This window comes from Natrix helvetica (genome assembly GCF_964273705.1).
Source record: "Natrix helvetica genome assembly, chromosome: Z".
NCBI lineage: Eukaryota > Metazoa > Chordata > Lepidosauria > Squamata > Natricidae > Natrix > Natrix helvetica.
The window spans coordinates 16,816,442-16,842,076 of record NC_138554.1 but is presented as its reverse complement, the minus strand read 5'-3'; the positions used below and the strand labels follow the sequence as shown (position 1 = coordinate 16,842,076).

The 25,635-nt window shown below is 42.1% G+C and overlaps 1 protein-coding gene across 1 annotated transcript; it reads right to left on the bottom strand.

Moving 5' to 3' along the window:
* Window positions 1-5,576: 5,576 nt before the first annotated feature.
* Window positions 5,577-6,530, bottom strand: LOC309401314 (olfactory receptor 11G2-like; the record flags this gene model as incomplete). The annotated part of the gene is made up of 1 exon (XM_081970382.1): window positions 5,577-6,530. The coding sequence occupies one exon, from the start codon at window positions 6,528-6,530 to the stop codon at window positions 5,577-5,579; it is 954 nt and encodes a 317-aa protein (XP_081826508.1).
* Between the last annotated feature and the right edge of the window lie 19,105 nt (window positions 6,531-25,635).

The window sequence follows — 25,635 nt, the reverse complement described above, 5'->3', positions numbered from 1 at the left end:
AAAATAAATAAAATAAATAAAATAAATAAAATAAATAAAATAAAATAAATAAAATAAATAAAATAAATAATAAAATAAATAAATGAAATAAATGAAATAAATAAAATAAATAAAATAATAAATAAAATAAATAAAATAAATAAAATAAATAAAATAAATAAAATAAATAAAATAAATAAAATAAATAAAATAAATAAAATAAATAAAATAAATAAATGAAATAAATGAAATAAATAAAATAAATAATAAAATAAATAAAAAGTATACAATATATTCACATCAATGGATGATGAAAGAAGCAACTTGAAAGTTGTAATACAGAATATTATGACAAGCAGAAAACATCACCCAGTTATATTTGAAAATTATAGGACACAGCAGTGCTAAAACTCCACATGTTAAAGGTAGGACAGTCATCGGTTTGGCCCTGACAAAGGAAACATCACCAAATAATGAAATAATTGAAAAAGGGGCAGCAGATATGCCAACAGTTTAGCCAAATAATATAAAGAAGATATATAGATGATGATATCCAGGATATGGGTAGATGTGTTGCAAATGTGGAAAGTAAAATCATGTGGCTGAATCTTAGTGTTTTCCCTGCAGATGCAGAGTCCACCTTTTGGATCAACAAACACCATTTTGTGCGATCAAATGCAGCATTTGGATTTAACTAGGGCATTTTTTGTGTTCACATTTATTGTATCTTGTCATCTTTGCTTTGGCCTTCCATGTGGGCACTCGCCATCTATATTAAAGTGGAAGGTGATGTGGACAACAGTGTGGGGTGCTGCTCATAGAAAATGGCTCCATCATTCCAGGTCAGGGGTGCTTAGATCTGGTCCACGGGGCTGCCCTGAAAACAGCAAAGGACCGACCTGTGGTGCCCCTGCCGGCACGACACTCTCGGGCTCCATTTTGGGCTGGCAGAGGGCTAGCAAATCAAACTAAAAGCAAAAGAAAACCAAATGTTTCCACTTTTGCATTTGAGCATCCAAGAAGGGACAGGAAAGAAGAAAAGGAAAGAAAAAGAAAAAGAAGAAAAGATGGGAAAAGAGCAAGGAAGGAAAAAGAAGGGAAGAGGGAAGGAAAAAGAAGAGGAAGGAAGAAAGGACGGATGGAGGATGATGATAGACAGACAGACAGACAGACAGACAGATAGATGATGGATGGAAGGTATAGGTAGACAGCAAGTAATATGGAGATCAGCTAGACTAGGGGTGTCCAACTTTTTGCAAGGAAGGCAAGATTTGGTGAGGTAAAAATTTATGGGGCTGAACCTTCAGTCTGACATTCTTTGAATCATTAACATTAAATGCAAATGAACTATTTTATGAAAGACTGAACAAATAACTCCAGTGGGGAGAAGAGGCTGCGGGCCGCTCGACATTTGAAAACAGGCTGCAACTGGCCCCCAGGCTGGACTTTGGCCAATGTATGTGGGTACGTACACGTATTAGCACTCTCTAGATAACTGCCAGAATATAATTTCACAAACACATGGTGCCAGGTATGTGTTCAATTGCACTTGTGACTTAGATCAGGTGTCCCTAAATCCTGATTCATGGACCGGCACCATGAAGGAAAAAGATTATGAGAGGGAGGGAGGGTCTGAGGGAAGTCCAGCCTTAGCACTTGGTCACCACAGGTGTCCCTGACATGAGTGAAGTCGAGCTGGCCTCACCCTTGGCCCCATCCATATGGACCCCCCAAGGCCAAATATAACCCTGATGTGGTCCTCAATGAAATTGAGTTTGATACCCCTGTTCTAAGCTTTTCTCCTTGCATTTTTTTTCTGATATTGTCCTTTATTTCCCAACTATGTTATTGCTGACATGGCCAAAGAGAGAAATGCCTAATGACCAATGGAGAAGAAACATGTGTGCATCCCTCATTGTTTTTTTTTTTCATGCCTTCCACTCCAATTTATTGTCAAGCAGTTTAAAGGGACAAATGAAATAAAAATGTAACCAGGTCTTATGTAGTATAGTGATGTGGCGTGTTTCTCTCTTCCTCATGTTTACACTACATTCTCCTTCCTTGGTCATTGTTCCATTCTCCTCAGTCCCTATTCACAGTTTCCTTCACTTAGTGGCAAAGATTCCCCTCACACATTTGTGCTAGTCGTTCCCAACTCTAGGGGGCAGTGCTCATCTTCGTTTTAAAGCCAAAGGGCCAGCGCTGTCCAAAGACCTCTCCGTGGTCATGTGGCCGGCATGACCAAACACCGAAGGCGCATAGAAAGCTGTTACCTTTCCACCAAAGGTGGTTCCTATTTTTCTACTTGCATGTTTACATGCTTTTGAACTGCTAGATTGGCAGAAGCTGGGACAAGTAACGGGAGCTCACTCCATTGCGTGGCACTAGGGATTCAAACCGCTGAACTGCTGACCTTTCTGATCGACAAGCTCAGCATCTTAGCCACTGAGCCAGCTTCATAAGTTACAATGATAAGTTTCTTCACTTATCATTCTTTAAATAGATCAACTGATTGAGGAATGGAGTGACTGCGATGTAGAAGTGAGTAACTATTTCAGTCATGTGTGAATGATTTTCTCCATCTAGGTGCATTATTATTCTCACATTAATGAAGTTCTCTAACCAACAAAGAACAAAGAAGGCTTCTACCACATCTGTGTGGCTTGTGATGTTTACTCTTCATTAGCCTCATTAACAAGCATGTGTGTACCTTAAATGGTCTCTAATGACAGTGGTGCTGGGGTAGAAATTTCCTTCCTATGGGTTTTCTTACAAAATGGCTGTTGTTCTTCACACAGTCACTATCCAGGGAAATATCACCAGTATTTCAGCAGTGACCTATTAGAACACAAATGGTCACTCCCTAATTTCCCAAATGGGTCACCTTTATTCTTTTTAATACATTAGAAAGAATAGATTAACTACTATATTTTTCAGATTATAAGACTCTCAGGAGTGTAAGATGCACCTTAGTTTTGGGGGAGAAAAATAAGGGGAAAAAATCTGCCTCTGCCTACCAGCATCCATCGTATGCTGTATGGACTGAGTATGTCTAGTTTAATGAAAAGAAGGACTAGGGGAGACATGATAGCAGTGTTTCAATATCTCAGGGTTGCCAAAAAAAATAAAATAAGTCAAACTATTCTCCAGAGCACCTGAGGGCAGGACAAGAAGCAATGAGTGGAAATTAATCAAGGAGAGAAGCAATTTAGAACTGAGGAGAAATTTCCTGACAGAACAATTAATCAGTATAACAGCTTGCCTCCAGAAGTTGTGAATGCCCCAACACTGGAAGTCTTTAAGAAGATGTTAGATAACCATTTGTCTGAAGTGGTGTAGGGTTTCCTGTCTAGGCAGGGGTCAGACTAGAAGACCTCCAAGGTCCCTTCCAACTCTGTTATTCTATTCTATTCATCTGGCTAGCATCCTCAGCAAACAGTCTGCTCAGCTTCAGCACATTAGCCTGATTCAACAGCAGTTTGAGAGGCTGCCTTTGCAAAGAGAAGCTCCTTTGCAAATAGAGCTTTTGGAAGATGTTTGAGAGGCCTCCAAAAGCTTCAAAAGCTCTTTTTGAGAGGACATGAGGAGGCCAAAGTTTGGGGGCCGGTGGGTGGCCAGGGCTAAGACTCATCAAAACTTTCACTCTCTTTTTTTGGGGGGGGGGAAGTGTGTCTTATACTCTGAAAAATATGGTATGTCCAAGAAAACTCACTCATCATTCTCAATGTTTTTAATTTTCTAAAAATTGCATGGAATCAAAATTACAAAACTGAAGGGACAATTTGGTCACTGAACGTTGCTCAGTTGAAGAAGAATCCAAATTTAAACATCCCAGACAGAAGGTCGCTGTACACATCCAATGAGGCTGGCACTTTTTTCCAACATTCACATGGAATCTGCCTTCTTGTGACTCACATTTTTTCTTCTGTGTCCTGCACTTTTGGACAACCAGAGATGAATCACCAGGCTGACATGTGTAGAGTTCAAACTATACATTTTATTGTTATAATACAGAAATCTCCCAGGCTGGTAACTTTTGCCTGGAAGGATCAGAAAAGGCTCAAAGCCCTCTCTCTCCCTCCCCCCCCCCTCTCTCTCTCTGTGTGTGTGAGCCCTGTTGTATTTATGTAGTCAGTTTATTCATTCTCTGCCTGACCTGCTTCAACTAGGGCAGCTGCTGTCAACAGGGACAATAGAAAAAAAGGCCTTGGTTTTCTGTTATTTGACATTGTTTGAGATATTTGAATACTCTTATATCCCTCTCCCAATGACACACAGGCTCAATTCCTTCAGTCTCTGTTTGTGGGGAAAATCTGACCATCTCTAGATATATATCAATTTCTCTTATGTCTTTTTAAAATGTATTGTCTAGAAGTGGACAATTTACTCAAAAACTGGACATAGTATTTGAATGAAAAGTTGTAATTCACACACATATATTTGGAGACTAAAGATTCTCTTGCCTTTTTTAAAGCCACACAAAACACATCCTTATAATCAGCCTCTATTTATTACTCCAAGTTCACATTACTCAATCAGATATTCTCTATCCTATATTTTTTCATGCTGCCTAAATGAGCTTCTCTCTTAAATTTCATTTTGTCACTTTCAGCTTTCTTTAGTGTTATCAAGATTTTGAATTTTACTTTTCTCTTTGTAAGGTATGAATTGTTTCATCCAGTTTGGGTTTATCTGGCAAACCCTCAATTTCTTTGTTTAAGTCTCTTACAACAATTGATGAACAGGGGACCCAGAATTGATCTTTGTGATATATCCATGTGGACATTATTAAATTCATGAAGTAATCAAAGACCTGCTTGGACATTAGAAGTGTGTGTGTGTGTGTGTGTGTGTGTGTGTGTGTGTGACAGTCTAAAGGTTCACTTGCCCTTTTTTTTGAAGCCATACAAAATGCACACTCATATTCAGTCTCCATTTAATATTCCAAGGTCACTAGCAATTGCTAAATCAAATATTCTCTATTCTACAACTGTTTATTTATATATTCCCTAAGTGAACTTTCCTCTGTTAAATTTCATTCTGTTAGCCTAATTTTCTGGCCTTATCAAGATTTTGAATTTTATATCTGTCTTCAAGGATAAAGGGTCACCATCAGTGAGCTATTGGACAGCACGATTTGGTCTGTTGTTTGGATGCTTGAGTGGTTTAGGGGTGGCGAATTTTTTTGGTGGGTGGTGTGTGTTTGGGAGTTGTTATATGTGTTGGGCCTGGTCTCTGGGTGTTATGTGAATTTCATTGTCTGTGTAAACTGTGTATATACTTACAATGACAATAAAGTAAAGTAAGGTAACGGATTCACCCAGTTTGGGGTCAACTTGCAATCTGATATGTTTTCTCTCAAATTCTTTGTTTAAGTGTCTTACAACAATTGAAGAATATGGGGAGAGAACTTTGTGATCAGTTGGGTGGGCATTATGAAATTCATGTAGTAACCACAGACCTGCTTGGACATTAGAATTTTTCCTTTCAACGTGACATAAATACTGTTTTAATAAAGAAGCATGCCTTTGGTTTAGACTGTACACATTGGTGCTTGTGTTTAAGTTTTGTTCATGTATTACTTCTACAATGTTTGACTATTCCTTGTTCCATAGGAGTCTCATCTTTCTCCTTAGTAATGTATTCAGTGCTTCTTTCACTTGGTTGTTCCTCAGACAGTAGATCAAAGGGTTGAGAAAAGGTGTAAACGTGGTATAGAAGAGAGTCATTATTTTAGTGATACCCAGCTGACTTTCTCCACCTGGTAACAAATACATAGCTGTCACTGAACCATAGAAAAGTGAGACCACAATTAGATGGAAAGAGATGGTGGAAAAGCCCTTCTTACGACTGCCTTTGTTGGACGTCTTCATTAGAGTGAAAATCACAGTGCTGTAGGACAGAATAACAAATGTCATATTACCTAAAAGCAGACCGCTGAGGCAAACCCAACTCAAAGTAGGAACTATTCCAAGCGGAGGGCAAGCCAAGGATAAGATTGGGCCAGCATCACACAAAAAGTGGTCAATGATATTGGAGCCACAAAAGGACAACTTAGAGATCAACGCCGCTGGAACAAGATACCACAGAAAGCCAAGGACCCAACAAACAGTCACCAGAATGTAGCAGACGTTTTGAGACATCATCTGTGGGTAGTGCAATGGGTGGCAGATGGCCACGTACCGATCTAAGGCCATAATTGAAAGGAAAAAGCATTCAGTGCCTCCAAGGATGAAGAAGATGTAGAACTGGATTAAACACTCTTTGAAAGAAATGATGCCGCCAGGAACTGCTAAATCAAAGATCATGCGAGGGACTATGGAGGAGACGTAGCACATTTCCAACCAGGAGAAGTTACTCAGCAGGATGTACATTGGAAGTCGGCCCAGATGGGTGTCTGAAAACACCAGGATAATAATGGTGATGTTCTCAGCCAAAGTGAGGACATAGACAAAAGTGAAAAAGACGAGGAGCAGCAAACGGTTGTGCTTTTCAATTCCAAAACCTAGTAAAACAAATTCCTCAACTGAAGTCTTGTTGGTTGAATCCATCTGGAATGAGATAAGAATTTAAACCTTCACCCATGTTCTCCTACCACATTTTATCAATCACTTCCAAAAATAATTCAAATTGTGTGTGAAGTCAGGCAGGTAAAGTGATGCACCAAGGTTTTAATTTTTAAATTGGGCTTTAACATTGCAATAATCTGTTGGGGCAAACAATATGGACTGAACTATCCAGAAGAATGATGGCTAACATTTTTGTTGTTGGATGCTGAAAGCGCACGCACGTTCACCCATAATGCAGTGCACCTGCAAACCCCCCATGTGCCTCGCCACCCACGCATGTGTGCACAATCCACCTGCATGTGGACCTCCCCTGTGCATGCTTGTGCAACCCCTCGTGTTCCCCACACACATGCACACGCGATCCCCCTGCTCTCCCTACACCTGCTCATGTATGTGTGACCCTGCCCACAGGCATGTGTGTGTCCCTGCATGTGTTTCCCCCTCACACATGTGTGCATGCCTCCACCTCCCAAATGCATGTGCATCTTGTGCATTCACCCCATGCCCTGCACATGTGTGGCAGAGACTCAAAAACCAGCTGGCCCGCAGAAGGCACGCACGCATGCACGGTGAAGCTGGTCTGGGGTGACGGCTTGTGTGGCCATAGAGAGGGCTCTGCATGCCACCTGTGGCAGGTGTACCACAGGGTCACAATCACGGACCTAGTACATTATTGGAATATTGGCCAACCATACTATTTTAAGCAATCATTTGAATGATACACTTATACTACAATAATGAATTTTTTTTAAAAAAAAAGGAAGAAAAGGACATTGGAATTATTATTTTATATCAACTGCTTCTTCAAGATAAATTTGACTATCGTTTTTCTGGAGATGATGACATTTGTGATTTTAGTGGCCTGTCAAAATGAGCAGGTGAGACGCCAACATGACTCCACTACTGGCATTTGTCATAGGACAAGCCTACATTGGAAGTTACTGCATATCCCACATTTTACAATAATACAATAGCAGAGTTGGAAGGGACCTTGGAGGTCTTCTAGCCCAACCCTCTGCCTATATTTATTTGTTTGTTTATGTTTTCCAATATCTATGATCCAGCTATCCAGAAACTCTGCACACAAACATAGCAAAGGATTACATTATACCAGAGATGGGTTGCTATTGGTTCGCACTGGTTTGTGTGAACTGATGGTGGTATTTTGGGCTTGGTTGCCTGAACTGGCAGCAACCCAAGCTGGCAACACCCCCAAACCGGTTCCCAGGTCGCCGATGCCATTGACGGCATCTTTTTTTAGTAATTTCTAAATGTTCTGCGAATGCGCAGAACAATTTATAGTAACTCCACATGCGTGTGCGAAGCACAAGTGAAGCAAACTGGCAGCAATGCCAGCAGCAACCCACCCAGTGGTGAAATTCAACACTTTTTACTACCGGCTTCGTGGGCATGGCAGGGGAAGGATGCTGCAAAATCCTCATTCCCTCTCCACTCCAGGGGAAGGATACTGCAAAATCTCCATTCCCTCCCCACTCCAGGGGAAGTATACTGAAAAATCCTCATTCCCTCCCCACTCCAGGGGAAGGATACTGCAAAATCTCCATTCCCTCCCCACTCCAGGGGAAGGATACTGCAAAATCTCCATCCCCACCTCGCTCCAGGGGAAGGATACTGCAAAATCTCCATTTCCACTGCATTCCAGGGGAAGGATACTGCAAAATCTCCATTCCCTCCCCACTCCAGGGGAAGTATACTGAAAAATGTCCATTCCCACCCCACTCCAGGGGAAGGATACTGCAAAATCCTCATTCCCTCCCCACTCCAGGGGAAGGATACTGCAAAATCTCCATTCCCTCCCCACTCCAGGGGAAGGATACTGCAAAATCTCCATCCCCACCTCGCTCCAGGGGAAGGATACTACAAAATGTCCATCCCCACCTCACTCCAGGGGAAGGATACTGCAAAATCTCCATTTCCACTGCATTCCAGGGGAAGGATACTGCAAAATCTCCATTCCCTCCCCACTCCAGGGGAAGGATACTGCAAAATGTCCATTCCGACCCCACTCCAGGGGAAGGATACTGCAAAATCTCCATTCCCTCCCCACTCCAGGGGAAGGATACTGCAAAATGTCCATTCCCACCCCACTCCAGGGGAAGGATACTGCAAAATCTCCATTCCCTCCCCACTCCAGGGGAAGGATACTGCAAAATCTCCATCCCCACCCCACTCCAGTGGAAGGATACTGCAAAGTCTCCATCCCCACCTCACTCCAGGGGAAGGATACTGCAAAATCTCCATTTCCACTGCATTCCAGGGGAAGGATACTGCAAAATCTCCATTCCCTCCCCACTCCAGGGGAAAGATACTGCAAAATGTCCATTCCCACTCCACTCTCGGGCCAGCCAGAGGTGGTATTGGCTGGTTCTCCGAACTACTCAAAATTTCTGCTACCAGTTCTCCAGAATCTGTCAGAACCTGCTGAATTTCACCCCTAAATCCAGCCCTGCATTGTACATGAAAAACAACTAAAACAGCATTGAGGCTCAGGAAAAACACTGACCCTTAGACTGTCATTAACATCCCATTCTCTTCTTCCCATCTCCTCCCCTAAATATATGTTTAATATTTAGTAGCTTTGAAATCTATATGAAAAAAAAAACTGGAGTCAATACACAAGTTACCCTTTGCATAAAATATGCACACCATTTGATGTCACTGGATACGGTTCATGTCAATATTTGATGAGGTGGGAAAGATAAAGCATAAACCTACTGATTTATGCTTTAGATCGATGGAATTCTGCAAAAGACCAAACATTAAGAGTTATAAATTTAATTTTGCACAGTTTTTCTTCTGAAAACATTTTATTGCTTATAAGAGTTTATAAAACTTATGCTAGACCAATCTGAAAGTATTCAACTGTTTGGAAGCTCCACCATATATATATCATCAATACAATCGAGCAGGTTCAGAAGTATTTCACAAGAAAAGTCTTGCACTCTTTTGTACACAATATAATTCCCTATGCTACTAAGGACTCTTTTTGTTTTAATCACAATAATATGCATATTAACAATCACTTTAAACTCAATGTAATTCGTTCTAAACTTGATTGTAAAAAAATATGATTTCTCTAATAGAGTTGTCAAAGTCTGGAATGCTCTACCTGAATCAGTTATTTCAGCTACAATTTTCACAGTTTCAGCCACAAATTCCGCATCATACTTACGTGATTAGTAGAGGGTGCGTGCATAAGTGCATTAATGTGCCTGTCATCCATGTCCCTGTATTTTTATCCTTTTATTCTTGTTCTCATTTTTGTTTGACAAATTCTAATCCAAAAATATTTCACAAGGATTGAATGCTCTATTCTGCCAGTTATAGAAATAGACTTTTGATTAAGGCACTTATGATGTAAGATTTATGGAGATCAATGTGTAAAATTGCCAGCTTGGTGAGAGTAAAATATGCTGACATTTCTGCAGTGCAATCTATCATTGTTTTGGGTCAGATGTAATCCAAGATATTATCATCAAAGAAACCACCCCAAAAACCAGCTTTCTCTCCCCTTCTTCCCATATTCTTTCTCTCATCTTATTCCCATATTCCCATATTCTGCTGATTCTGTTCTATAGAGGAATTATTGTCTGTCATCTGCACCTCCGTAACTGTCTGGTTTGGCTCTGCAACCCAACAAGACAGACATGGACTTCAAAGGATAATTAGAACTGCAGAAAAAACAATTGCTACCAATCTGCCTTCTATTGAGGACCTGTATTCTGCACGAGTCAAAAGGAGGGCTGTGAAAATATCTACAGACCCCTCACATCCTGGATATAAATTGTTTCAATTTCTACCCTCAAACGACACTATGGGGCACTGCACACCAGAACAACTAGACACAAGGACAAATTTTACCCAAATGCCATCACTCTGCTAAACAATTAATTCCCACAACACTGTCAAATTATCTACTAAGATTGTATTTCTATTATTTTTCTCTTCCTACCTACTACCAATCTCTTCCCACTTTTAACTATAACCATGTTGCTGGTATCTTTAAAATTTATAGTTTCATTTGTTTCCTAGTATAATTTGATTGTTTATTAGTAACCTATGACTATTACTAAGTGTTGCATCTTATGATTCTTGATGAAAGTATTCTATTCTATTTTTCTTTATGTACATTGAGAGCATATGCACCAAAGACAAATTCCTTGTGTGTCCAATCATACTTGGCCTATCTATCTATCTATCTATCTATCTATCTATCTATCTCTATCATCTATCTATCTATCTATCTATCTATCTATCTATCTATCTATCTATCATCTATCTATCTATCTATCTATCTATCTATCTATCTATCTATCTATCTATCATCTATCTATCTACAACCCATAAAAAGACATGCTTGCCACCTTACATGTTCAGAAAATGCATATTTATTTTTTGTAAAGTTCAATGTAAGGTAAGAACCATCTCTATATAGTAAACCTATTGAAACTATCCAAACCTAGCAGACCTGGTGGAATGATAGCCAGTCTTCTTATTTCTCTTTGCTAAACAAACCACAGTATTGTCAACAGTAGTTATTAATCGGCATTAACCTGCAATTTGAAAGAAACACCTTATACCAAATTAAACCTGCAATGGTTGGAGATGCAAGTATTCATTTCTTGCAACAGCAGAGGCTGAATTTGGTTCACAGTCCAGAAAAATGCTGAAATAACGGTCTCTGTCATAGCCCAACAATAGAAGTAGGAAAATGAAGCATACTAATTTGTGCTCTACTGGACACTGTGTCCTTTCCCATCGATAAAAAGTGGACCAATGTGAAGGCATGTTTTTTCCCCTCTATTGACAGTATCTTTCCAACAAAATAAGCTTGTTTTTATTAGGTGTTCCATAGGACTGATACAGTATAATGTCTACCTGCTTACCCCTTTCAAATCACTACAGCAGATGGGTTTTTTTTTAAAGTTGGGACTACAGAGTACGTCTTGAAGAAACTATGGTTACTTGGGGGCTTAGGGTTGTAAAAACAGCTGTCAGTTCAGGAAGGACAAGAAGAGACTGTCTAGAATGCTATTTCACACAGAATGCTTTCATGTACTAACTCATGAAAGTTGCTGATCTCTTACTACAATGCATCTATGGATTTTCAGGGTCAGATACATTCATGCAGGATGAATCTATCAATGTTTATTAAAAGTCATGATGGCTACTGTGAAAATATCCTTTCACTGGATTCAGGAGTTTTGTGGTCCTTAATGGTGAGTTTATGAACAATATTCCACAGGAATGACCAAAGTTTGATATTCGTATTCTCTACTTGCTTCTTCCTTTCAAATCACTATAGATATAGAAATGATTTGCCTTAAATCCAATTCTGCTTTTTACTGAGCCATTGCTGTGTCCCAAGAATGAAATACACATAGAGCAACCAAGATGATTAGGAGACTGGAGGCTAAAAAATACAATGAATGGTCGTAGGAACTGGGTATGGGTAGTCTAGTGAAGAGAAGGACCAGGGGAGACATGATAGCAGTGTTCCAATATTTGAGGGACTGCCACAGAGAGGAGGGGGTCACACTATTTTCCAAAGCACCTGAAGGCCAGACAAGGAATAATGGATGGAAACTGAACAAGGAGAGATTCAACCTAGAAATAAGGAGAAATTTTCTGACAGCGAGAACAATCAACCAATGGAACAGAAGTTGCCTTTGGAAGTTGTGGGAGCTTCATCACTGGAAGCTTTCAAGAAGAGATTAAACTGCCATCTGTCAGAAATGATGTAGGGTCTCCTGCTTGAGCTAGATGATTTACAAGGTCCCTTCTAATTCTGTTAATTTCTAATTCTATAACAAGCTCCTCTGAGAGGCAAGAATTAGCTTGGATTATTGATTGAACATTTATTGTATTTTGACCTGATTAATAAACTTAGTACAGTTGCCCCGAATTCAGCTCATTACTTTAGAATAAACTCCAAAATGAAAAACAAAAACAAATATGCAATGGAAATTCTCCAAGCTAAAAAAAGGAGAAAGGGATAAATTAGATGAAATGGTCTACCTCAGTATAGCCTCATGTTTGCATTTACAGAAATAAAAAAAAAGTGATTAAGATATAATATACCCACATCAAGGTTTTTATTTGAACAAAGGTATTCTTTCTAAGCCACTATGTTTAAGTCATACATTGCCCATGAATTGTCTCCCAAATAGCACAGTGCTATCTTACCTTGGTCCTTCTCAAAGACGTTGCTCAGCTACCAAGAAGGATCTGCTGATAGTATAAGTTATGTGTTGGATGCTGAGAAATAGTTTGGAAGGATTGTAATTATAGGGCCATGATAAGAGAATTTCTCCAGAGGACCTTCCCAAACACACAGACAAGCTATCTTGTGAAATCAGAAAGGAGTTAAGTTAGAAAATCTTCCTGGCTTGAGTTCCCCAGGAGTTCTAAGTTTCATTTCTTCAACCACATTGACTCTTGCTCTACCAGTTTGCTCTACAAACTTTCCAAAGTGACGTTCACTTGGATAGTTCTTACTGTGAAAACTTTCCAACTGTTATGGCCTCTTCTCTCATCATGAGGCAATTCCAGTGAGATCGTTCAATCCCTTTAGTCATTTCCTATGGTTTGTTAAAAGTTTGTTGGCTCCTGAACTTGACCTCAAGAACTTAATAATGGGAAAGTTATTTGAATATCTCAAAGTTAAAAGACAGAATCCCAAGCATGGTGTTTATGTTGCTTATCCCCCCCCTATCAAATAGCAACAAAGCATATATTCCTCCAAATGTTCATAGAATATAAATAAAGCAATAGATATTCCTCAACTATAAAAATGGGCTGCTAAGAAAAGAAAATAACATCAGAGAAATATCAGATCCTTTATGTCCTGCTGCCAAGAAAATGTCATAGTTGTGTCTATCTAAACTGTCAGTCCTTCAAGGCAGACCAATCTAGGAAACCAAAGTCATGCATACTCATACTATTGTTATTATATGATTAGAGTAACACAACTTTGTGGGTCAGAATATGCTTGATCATAACTGGACTTTTTCAGACTATAATTCTGGCCCACACTCATATTTCTTTTAGCAGACCATTGTCTCCGTGGTGGGATTCAATTTTTTTACTACCGGTTCTGTGGGCGTGGCTTGGTGGGTGTGATTTGGTGGGCATGGCAGGGGAAGGATACTGCAAAAGCCCCATTTCCTCCTGATCAGCTGGGACTTGGGAGGCAGAGAATAGATGGGGGCAGGGCCAGTCAGAGGTAGTATTTACCGGTTCTCCAAACTACTCAAAATTTCCACTACTGGTTCTCCAGAACTGGTCAGAACTTGCTGAATACCACCTCTCCTTCATCTGAATAAGGGATCTTCCTACTCCACCTCATGGTTATTCCTTCCACCCATTACAAGAATCAAAGCTGCTGAAAACAAGTAGTCCTCAATTTGCAACATTTCAGTGACCGTTCAAAGTCACAATGGCACTGAAAATGGACTTATGTGAAGGAATAGAGGTAAGGCTGTGTAAAGACATGCATAGTAAGCTATCATGATCTCAGTAGCTGGCTACCTTGAATACCTACAAGCTCACCTAATTAGCAGAACCAGATGTGGGAAGAGAGGAAAGGTTACGTACAGACATGTGCATTAAACTGCCATGATCTCAAGTAGCCATTTATCTTTTAGCCCATTATCTCACCAAGCAGAGACAGGCCGTATCGGAGAGTTAGATTCAATCTTTGCCTGGATAGCTTTCTGGATTCACAAGGAAAAAGGGAGGGACTCAACCAAAGAATAATACTGTTGCTATCTGTGCTCTATTCTGCTTGTTGAAACTGTATAAAAGCCAAATAAACTCTGCGTAGGCAGGCAGACGTTTTGGACATGACCTGCTTTGATGGATTGCTGAAACCTACACTTATGATCACTTTTCACAGTTGCAATCTCTGTAGCATCCCCATAGTTACTTGTAAAATGCCTCTGCCAAGGGCCTTGCAGAGGCTTTTCACCGAGGCTTCGTATCATCCTCTGTCGGCTCCTGGTGACTCCTGGAGGCCGGCACTGTTGGGAAGACGCAGGAAGACCAACGCCTGGAATTTAGGAACGCTGGGTGAGCACTGGGTGAGCCTGGACTACTGGACCCTTCAGGTGGGAGCCAGGACAGAATGGGAGAAGATGGTGGTTATGGTGGTTGTGGGGCTTGGATCATCTGAGGCCTCTGGGAGATCTGGTCAAGGGCCATGGACCGGGCCTATGACCATGGAGAGGCTGGAAGGCTGCCTGGGAGTATGGCTATCTGGATACCTGGGCCAAGACTGCCCCCCCACCCACCAAGGACCCTGAATCTCTGTTCCTGAGCTTATCCCCACCTAGGACCATCTAAGACTACGGAGGGTTTTCACCAACCTTACAGCTAGGGCTATCACCCATTTTTCTACCATTCTTACCATTATCGTCGCATCCGTCTAATCCCATCATTTGGACATTTGCTCCCCCCCCCACTCTTTACTGAAGAATTATCTAGGACAATGCCTCTCACCTCCCACATTGACTTATGGGACTAATGCCTTCAACCTTCCCCCCATACTGACTTATTCTTACCACCTACAGCACCTTAACCCCTATTGGAACTTTGATAATAACTTATTCGAGGCTAGATTTGCTCCGCCTGCGGGAGGCCCCTCTCTCGCAGGTTTGGCCCTTGGCTCTTTCAAGGGCCCACCTCGAGGACGGGTTCGTGGACCCCGAGAGGTGCAGGAACCGGAAGCTAAGGGGATTTTTAGTAAAATGTTTTTTATCTTTTTTAGGGGGTTCCAGGGTGGGGGGGGGGAGGGCTATTCAGACCGGGAGGAGAGCCAGCGCCGGACAAATAGGTGAGTCTAGGAAGGACGGGGATGAGGTGGTGGTGGGGAAAGTAAAGGTCATTCAAGCAGAGGGTTGTCCTATTACAACGGTCGTGGGGAGGAAGGGATGCGAGGACAGGATAAGATCTCAAGGTCGGTTGGGAGACCGTGGCTGCTGGTTACGCCCGGTCGCTTGTACCAACCCCTGCAGTCTAGGTGGACAGGTGCTACAGAGCCAGGGCCTGCGGCTGATGCTTTGCAACGCAAGGTCTGTTACCAACAAGGCCCCCCTCATTAATGAGTTGATCTCAGAGGGGGAGCTAGACCTTGCTGGGATAACGGAGACCTGGTTGGGCCACGAGGGTGGTTTACCCCTCGTGGAAATGTGCCCACCAGGTTTTCGGGCATTCCATCAGCCCCGGGCCCTGGGTAAGGGTGGTGGGGTGGCGGTGGTTATTCGGGAATGTTTAGAGCCGAGGGAGTTCACTGTCCCTCAGATACCCGGGTGTGAGTCCCTTGGTGTGAACTGGGGCCCAGGGAGGCAGTGGGGCTTGCTGATTGTATACTTGGCTCCTCGCTATGCATCAGCAGCCCTGCCCGAGCTCCTCGAGCTAATCTCAATGACGGCAATTGAGACTCCCAGACTTCTGGTCATGGGGGACTTCAACTTGCCGTCAACGGGAGCGGCTTCTGAGGTGGCTCGGGAGTTGATGGCTTCCATGACGGCCATGGACCTGACCCAATTAGTGCAGGGCCCCACTCACGAAGGGGGCCACACACTGGACCTCATTTTTGTATCTGAACAGTGGACGAGTGATCTGGGAATAGGGGATTTAGTCATCACGCCCCTGTCATGGTCAGACCACTCATCCCTCTGGCTGGACTTCCTTGGCGCTATCCCCCACCGCGAGGAGGCGGAACCAGACTCTATAAACTGGTACCGCCCCAGGCACCTGATGGAATTGGATAGATTCCAGACGGAGCTTGGGCCAATACCTGTAGCCTTGTCCCGCTCCCGCTCCGAGGACCTAGTGACTGCCTGGAATAGGGCGACGACTGGGGCCTTGGACCGGGTTGCACCTTTGCGACCTCTCCTGCGGCATCGACCCACCCGGGCTCCTTGGTTTACTGAGGAGCTTAGGGTGATGAAGCGCCACAGGAGATGTCTAGAGAGCAGGTGGAGGTCCTCACGCTCCGAATCTGACCGAACACAGGTAAGAGCCTATTTGCGGACTTACCTTGTGGCAATAAGAGCGGCCAAACGTAGACATTGTGCTGCCCTTATTGCGTCCGCGGATAACCGCCCTGCCGCCCTGTTCGGGTGACCCGCTCCCTTTTATCGCAGGGGGCGCGGGAGACACCCTTACAGGGTAGAGCAGAGGAATTTGGGGAATATCTTCAGGACAAAATCGATCAGATCCGGAGCGGGTGGACCTCCGTCAGTGGACCAGACGAGCCGCCAACAGCGAGTCTTGAGAGACCATTCTGGGAGGAGTTTGACTCTGTTGCCCCCGAGGATTTGGACAGGTTGCGTGGACGGCTGCGACCCACCACATGTTTAATGGACCCGTGCCCCTCCTGGCTGGTACTGGCAGCCTGGGAGGTGACACGAGGCTGGCTCCTGGGCCTGGTGAACGCCTCACTGGGTGAGGGATACTTACCAACCGCCTTGAAAGAGGCGGTGGTGAGACCCTTGCTCAAGAGACCTTCGCTCGACCCAATGGAACTAGCTAATTATCGTCCAGTCTCCAACCTCCCCTTCTTGGCGAAGGTTGTTGAGAATGTGGTGGCGCAGCAATTTCCACGACACCTGGACGAATCCGACTATCTAGACCCATGCCAGTCCGGCTTCCGACCCGGGCACAGCACTGAGACAGCCTTGGTCGCGTTGGTTGATGATCTCTGGAGGGCCAGAGATAGGGGTTGTTCCTCTATCCTGGTCCTATTAGACCTCTTGGCGGCTTTTGATACCATCGACCATGGTATCCTATTGCGCCGGTTGGAGGGGATGGGAGTCGGAGGCACCGTTTTGCGGTGGTTCGGCTCCTACCTCTCCGACCGGAAGCAATGTGTGTTGACAGGGGGGCAGAGGTCGTCCCTGAGGCCACTCACTTGTGAGGTGCCACAGGGGTCGGTCCTCTCGCCTCTCCTGTTCAACGCATATGTGAAGCTGCTGGGTGAGATCATCCGTGGTTTTGGGGTTGAGTACCACCTGTACGCTGATGATACTCAGCTGTACATTTCAACCCCAAACCACCCCAACGAGGCTGTCGAAGTGATGTCCCGGTGTTTGGAAGCTGTCGGGGTCTGTATGGGGGACAACAGACTCAAACTCAACCCCTCCAAGACCGAGTGGCTGTGGGTACCGGCACCTCGGTTCAGCCAGCTGACTCCATCGCTGGCCATAGGGGGCGAACAACTGTCCCCTGTGGAGCGGGCGCGCAATTTGGGCGTCCTCCTTGATGCCCGGCTGTCAATGGAGGACCATGTGGCAGCCGTGGCAAGGGGGGCGTTCCACCAGGTTCGCCTGGTGCGCCAATTGCGCCCCCTACTGGACCGGAGTGCCCTGCGCACGGTCACTCATGCGCTGGTGACGTCTCGCCTGGACTACTGCAATGCCCTCTACATGGGGCTTCCCTTGGGACGCATCCGGAGACTGCAGCTAGTTCAGAACGCAGCCGCGCGGGTTATTATGGGGAGTACACATTACTCCCACGTAACACCTCTCCTGCGCGAGCTGCACTGGCTACCTGTGGCCTTTCGGGTGCGTTTCAAGGTATTGATCACCATCTTTAAAGCGCTCCATGGCATAGGACCTAGTTATCTGCAGGATCGCATCCTACCACACACGTCCCTGCGACCTATCCGCTCACACAGGGAGGGGCTCCTCCTGGTGCCGTCCGCTAGACAATGCCAGCAGGCAACACCTAGGAGTAGGTCCTTCTCTGTGATGGGCCCAACCCTCTGGAATGACCTCCCCCCTGACATTCGAACTACCACCGACCTCCGTTCCTTCCGTCAAAAGTTAAAGACTCACCTATTTCAATCAGCTGGCCTGGCACTTTCTTAGTTTTACCTCCCGGGGATTTATTTTAATTGGGTTTGGGGTTTTAATTGGGATGTTTTTAGGGTTTTAGAATATATTTATTTCTTGTACAGTCTATCTCCCCCTCCAAATATATTTTAAATGTATTTTATTGTTATGACTGTATTTTATTGGCATTGACTGTACACCGCCCCGAGTCCCTTGTTGGGAGAGGGGGCGGTCTAAAAATCTAAGAAATAAATAAAATAAATAAATAAATAGTCATGTGACGAAAACCCAGTTGCTTGGCAACTGGTTCATACTTATGGCCATGGCTGTTGTGTACTGAGGCCGTCCACCAGCAGGTGGCGCTGTCCCGGTCTTCCCTGATTGGCCCTTCCGTTCGGCGGGAGAATTCCAGTTACCCCATTGGTTCCCCCGACTGACAGCTATCAGTATAAATAGCTGTCAGCTGGGATTTTTGTTGCTCTGTTCTGTCAAGTTACTGTTACGAATAAAAGGTTAAACGTTCAGCAGCCTCCTCGTACTTCATTACCTCAGAACATAAAAATGGCTGTGTCCCAGGGTCATGTGGTCCCATTTTAACACCTTTTAACAAGCAAAGTCAATGGGGAAGCCAGGTTCACTTAACAACCGGGTTACTAACTGCAATGATTCACTTAACAACTGAGGCAAGAAAGGTCATAAAATGGGCGAAAGTCACTTAATGTCTCACTTAGCAACAGAAATTTGGGGCTCAATTGTGATCATAAGTCAAAGGCTACCTATTGATATGTCTTGATGTGTATACGTGTGCACAACTCATAAGCTTAACTGACGTTATATAAACGGTTATTTTATGACAATAGTTGTGCAACTAATGTTATTCAGAGAAATCAATTCTTTTGACCATCTGGGTCACAGTGTAAGGATTTCCTTAGTCTTTTTGTTTCCAGCTCTCCAAAATCAAAAGTAAACCAGTGTTCTTCAGATGCCAACCCCAAATAATGACGATCGTCTTTTAATTGAAATTTAGCATGTGAAGAGGGATGTGATGGCTCAGTGGCTAAGACGCTGACCTTGTCAATCAGAAAGGTCAACAGTTTGGTGGTTCGAATCCCTAGCACCGCATAATGGAGCAAGCTCCTGTTACTTGTCCCAGCTTCTGCCAACCTAGCAGTTCGAAAGCATGTAAAAAAGTGCAAGTAGAAAAATAGGAACCACCTTTAGTGGGAAGGTGCATTCCGTGCTCCTTCGGCATTGAGTCATGCCGGCCACATGACCACGGAGACGTCATCAGACAATGCTGGCTCTTTGGCTTTGAAACATTGGTGAGCACCGACCCCTAGAGTGGGGAATGACTAGCACATATGTGCAAGGGGAACCTTTATCTTTAGTATGTGAAGATCTCTGGAATACTATCTGAAGATGGGAAAACACTTAAAAGATTTCACAGGTGTACAATTCACCGAAAGGTTCCCATTCTTATCCTATTTTTCTTGAGTAAGGATTGACTATTGATAGGAATATTGGGGTTATGTTATAAAATCATGTAATAAGTCTGCATGGATGTTCTTTACTCCCGCTAAACAATTTTTTCTAACTATCTCCTACTATTTTGAGCATACATTAGCCATTATATTTTGTGTAATTAGATTCTTAGACTGCCACCACTAATTCATTTGAGAAATGCTTTTATACACACCACAAACACACACATATGTGAAAAGCCAAGTTGAAAGTATTTTATATTCATTTTTATTTTAAAAATCCCCAAATGATCCTAAATGAAAGTTTATGAATCCCAAATTCAAATTATTATTTTTTTCATCAGACATGATAAAAAGAGAAGACATTGCCAAAAACTTTATTTTGTCCACAATTCCAATGTATTCAGACAGAATCCTCCAATATTTTAACACTATGGTTGTGTTTGCTCTTGGGAGATGTTTCTATACAATCCTATTAAAATTGTTTCAAAATTGAATTCCCGGCATTACATTGGAGGATATTTCAGAGTATATTGTCTTTGTTTTCTGAAGTATTTGAAAAAGTTATACTTTCATCTGACAAATGCTTGAAATTCCATAAATCTTTAGATTTCCAAGATGATGCCTCTGATAGCTGTCTCAGTGAAATGTTCTCTAATGGTTTCTTTTTATTATTATTATTCTCTGTGATTGTATCCTTACAATTTATATTGATTGTTTCCTAGTATGATTTGATTGCTTAATTGTACCCTATGACTATCATTAAGTGTTGTACCTTATGATTCATAACAAATGTATCTTGTATTTTTATGTACACGGAGAGCATATGCACCAAAGACAAATTGTGGGTCTAATCACACTTGACCAATAAAGAATTCTACTCTGTTCTGTTCTGTTCTGTTCTGTTCTGTTCTGCTCTGTTCTGTTCTTCTCTGCTCTACTCTACTCTACTCTACTCTACTCTATTCTACTCTACTCTACTCTACTCTACTCTACTCTACTCTATTCTATTCTATTCTATTCTATTCTATTCTATTCTATTCTATTCTATGCTTTGGTTCCCAGAGGCTTTCTTCTGAAGATTCAGATACCTAACAAGCATTACTTATGTAAAAGTTTGTTTCAGGATATTTTAAAACATATTTTGTTGGTAGGAAAGAAGTCACTTCCTAGGCCTTCTCTTTGTGTTCCTCTCCCTCCACAGTTTAATTTTTAAATGAAACCACTATATTAGGTCATCTGCTAGCTTGGGGGATGATATTATTGACATAATGAAGATACCAACTTATACCTCTTCACCACAAGCTGGCCAACTGATCCTGTTAAGTTCTTGTCCCAGTGTCTAAAACCTGTGCTGATCTGGAAAACTTTGAGTTAATCCTACTGAGTAGTTGTGGATTTTATGTCCTTCCTAGATGATGGGTTTTCCACCTTTAATCTTGGATCACATGTCCACATTCAAAAATAGTTCACAATCTGGAGGTTTTCCTGGTATTTGCACAGCTTCTTGTGTATCTATCATTTGTACCCTGTCCTGTATTAGAAAGCCATTCAGATGGCCACTCTTTCCTTTGTCATCTCATAATTTGACTTGCAATGCTCTCTACATAGATCAGCTCTTGAAGACTACTCTGAAGCTTCAATTGACCCCAAAGCATTTGGAAATGATGAGCATATGGCTTGTTTCTTTGCAAGCTGCACTTGTTGAAGGTATGCTTCCAGGTGAAATTCAAGGTGTGGTTATTACCTGCAGAGCCACACACATGACATACAGACAGATTATTTGAAGGACCACCTACTGTATTTCACATAGTATCTACCCAGAGATTAATTTTCAGCCTTGCCAAAATTCTTCTGAAATTTATTTCTGTCTTCTAGGATGTTAGTCGTTTTATCCCAATTTGTCTAATTTACAAATCTGAACGGCTTTTCCCAAGCTCTTTGGGTCATTAAAATATTGAAGATTAGACAATTGATGGGAGATTTTTGGGAAGCTAGAGAAGGAAGTGAGAAAAGATAGATCAAGAGATTGACAAGTCAGAAGACAGCATCTTAGCTCATAAATAGCAGCATGCTCAAATTAAAGAAATCTGGGAAGAATTCAAATCACTATAAGGGACTCTTCCTTAATTAACTCACTATAAATGAGGTTGAGAAATTTATCTTGCAGTTACCAAAACTCTGAATTTATCCCACTTTAGTAAAATCTATGTACTTGTTTTCTCTTGATTTTGCCCAAGTGTGTGGGGGTTCACAGGATATACAATACAATACAATAGCAGAGTTGGAAGGGACCTTGGAGGTCTTCTAGTCCAACCCCCTGCCTAGACAGGAAACCCTATACCATTTTAGACAAATGGCTATTCAACATCTTCTTAAAGACTTCCAGTGTTGGGGCATTTACAACTTCTGGAGGCAAGCTGTTCCACTGATTAATTGTTCTAACTGTCAGGAAATTTCTCCTTGGTTCTAAGTTGCTTCTCTCCTTGATTAGTTTCCACCCATTGCTTCTTGTTCTACTCTCAAGTGCCTTGGAGAATAGCTTGACTCCCTTTTCTTTGTAGCAACCCCTGAGATATTGGAACACTGCTATCATGTCTCCCCTAGTCCTTTTCATTAAACTCGACATACCCAGTTCCTGCAACCATTCTTCATATGTTTTAGTCTCTAGTCCCCTAATCATCTTGGTTGCTCTTCTCCACAGCTTTTCTACATTGTGATGATCAAAACTGAATGCAGTATTCAAGTATGGCCTTACCAAGGCATTATAAAGTGGTATTAACACTTCACGTGATTTTGATTCTATCCCTCTGTTTATGCAGCATAGAACTGAATTGGCTTTTTTGGCAGCTGCTGCACATTGCTGGCTCATATTTAAATGGTTGTCCACTAGGACTCCAAGATTCCTTTCACAGTTACTACTATTGAGCAATTTCCCCCTTTTCTGAAGATGGGAACCACATCAGCTTTTTTCCAATCCTCTGGTAGTTCCCCGGTGCTCCAGGATCTCTGAAAGATACAGTTCAGTGGTTCTGAGATCTCATCTGCCAGTTCCTTCAGAACCCTGGGGTGTAATCCATCCAGTCCTGGTGATTTGAACTCGTCTAGGGTAGACAGGTGCTCACTTACCATTTTCTTCCCTATTTCAACTTGTGTTTCTAATCTGATTTTTGTGGTGCTGTTTTTGATAGGTTGGACTGTTTTATCCCTTTGTGTAAAAACAGATGCAAAACATGAGTTAAATAGTTCTGCTTTCTCCCTGTTGCTTGTCACCTTCTTGCCACTTTCTCCCAGCAATGGACCAATTGTTTCCTTAACTTTTTTTTTAAAAAACATGTTGGAAGAAGCTTTTTTTGTTATTTTTTTACTTTTGTGGCAAGCCTTTCTTCATTGTGAGCCTTAGCTTTCCTCACTTCATCTTTACATGCTTGGGCTATTCTGCCTTAATTATGTCCCCCCCCCTTTCCACTTTTTATACTTATCTTTTTGGTCTTTCAATTTATCAGAGAGTTCTTTATGCAGCCATGCTGGTTTCTTTTGGGAGTTGTTATTTTTCTTCTTCATTGATATTGTGCTAGACGACTTTTGTAATCTCATTTTTCAAAATTTCCCAAGCTTCTTGAGTTGTTTTCCCCTTGAGGATTCTCATCCATGGAATTTTTCTCAAGCTCTCTCTAGGTTTATTGAAATTAGCTCTCTTAAAGTCCAAGACTCTAGTTTGATTTTGTTCTACTAATTATGTTTGAATAATGTTGTATTCCAATATTGCATGGTCACTTGCCCCCAGGGTTCCTGTGGCTTCAACACCTTCTATCATTTCCTCTCTGTTAGTGAGAATTAAGTCCAGTATGGCTGATCCCCTTGTTTCCTTCTCTACTTTTTGGAAAACAAAGTTGTCTGCTAGGTTTGTTAGGAACCTGCTGGATCTTCCACTTGGTGCAGAGTTTGTTTCCCAGTTGATGTCAGGTAGTTAAAATCCCCCACTACTGTTGTGGTATGCTTCCTACATATCTTAGTTAGCTGACTAGCAAAATGTTCATCTACTTCCTCTGTTTGGTTGGGTGGTCTGTAGTATAGACCTATGGCAATGTCATTTCCCCCCCAACCTTTAATATTGACCCAAATGCATTCAATATAGTTTTCATCATTGTTGTGCTCTATTTTTGTAGAGATGTAGTTATTTCTTATATATAGTGCAACTTCACCTCCTCTTTTATTTGGTGTATTTCTTTTAAATAATTTAAATCCTTCTAGCTGTATGTTCCAATTGTGGGTTTCATCCCACCATTTCCATAATGGCAACAATATCATATCTGCCCTCTTTTACTTGAATTTCTAATTCACCTGTTTATTCCTCATATTCTATGCATTGGTATATAGACATTTGAGTCCATTTTGATTGACCCTGTTTTTACTGTCTACATAACGGGCGTTATGCCTGACTGCTCCTATTTTCTTGCCACTTGTATGATTCATGCACATGATATGGCACTCACTATTAAATGCTTGGTTTTGCTTGACAGCAGGACTGATAATCTTACCTGCACAATATCTGTGTTACATGCACTGATAACCCTATGAGTTTTAGGTTGCTGGGGGACAGAAATGTTCTCTATCAATTAATTCTCTATCCCCACTGTTTAGTTTAAACGTTTATCCAGAAAATCTGTGAATTTAATGCCAAGTAACTCAGTCCCTTTCTTGGATGGGTGCAGACCATCTCTTTTGTACAGTTTTTCATTGGAGCAGCTGCAGGCATCATGACTAATAAAACCAAAGCCTTCCCTTTTACACCACTCCTTTAGCCACACATTAAACTCTGCTACACACTGGCCCTTCTCTTTTTGTTCCTTATATACTGGTAAAACCTCTGAAAAGATAAGCCTACAGCCTACACTACTAAGTTCATACCCCAAGCTCTGGAGATCATTCTTCACAGAAAGTACATCTTTTTGGGACAGATCATTTATGCCAAGATGTATAATAGCATAATAAATAAATAAATTTGGATTTATTAGCCGCTCCCTTTCCGGGCATCAACATCACAGTCCTTACTTGCATTCTTGACTATCTTAAGAATAAGCCTCTTGTCTCTGCTGGCAGTAGCATCTGGCAGACACATGACCTCTTTTGAAACCTCCACATCCTTTCCTAAATTTACATTCCTTATGATTGAATTACAATCAGAAGGTGACTTCTCTTTTTGCATATCTTGCTCTTCTTGTGCAACTCATGTGTGATATCTGGTTCCCCATTTTGCTTTTCCAAAGTAAGTTCTTCATTTTGGACCATGATCCTCTGCTTATTTGAGTCATCATTATCATAGCTACCTTGACCTGTCTCTTTAGTGTCCCCATTAGGGTCAGCAAGGGCGCTATATCTGTTATGCTGGGTTACAGCAAAAGCTTTGTGTTTATGGTTCACAGCTCTCACCCTGACAGATCCCACAGTTGTCCAGACTGCTCTTCTCCTGCAGGATCTTTGCGGTGGGGGGGCTGATAGCGTGGCATCTCTATAGAGTTGAATGGCCGAATTGTACACCTAATTTCTGCTTGGAGAGCACAGATTAGAGATTCTAGATAGGTAATCTGTCTATGTAGACTAGTAATTTGTTTACAAAGATGACAGTATCCAAATTTGAAAAGAGTACTGTGAAAGACAGGTGCAAGACAGCTATTACATTGAACTAAACCGGTCATTTTGAAATAAAATAAAATCACAATTTCAAGCACACTAATCCAGAATGTA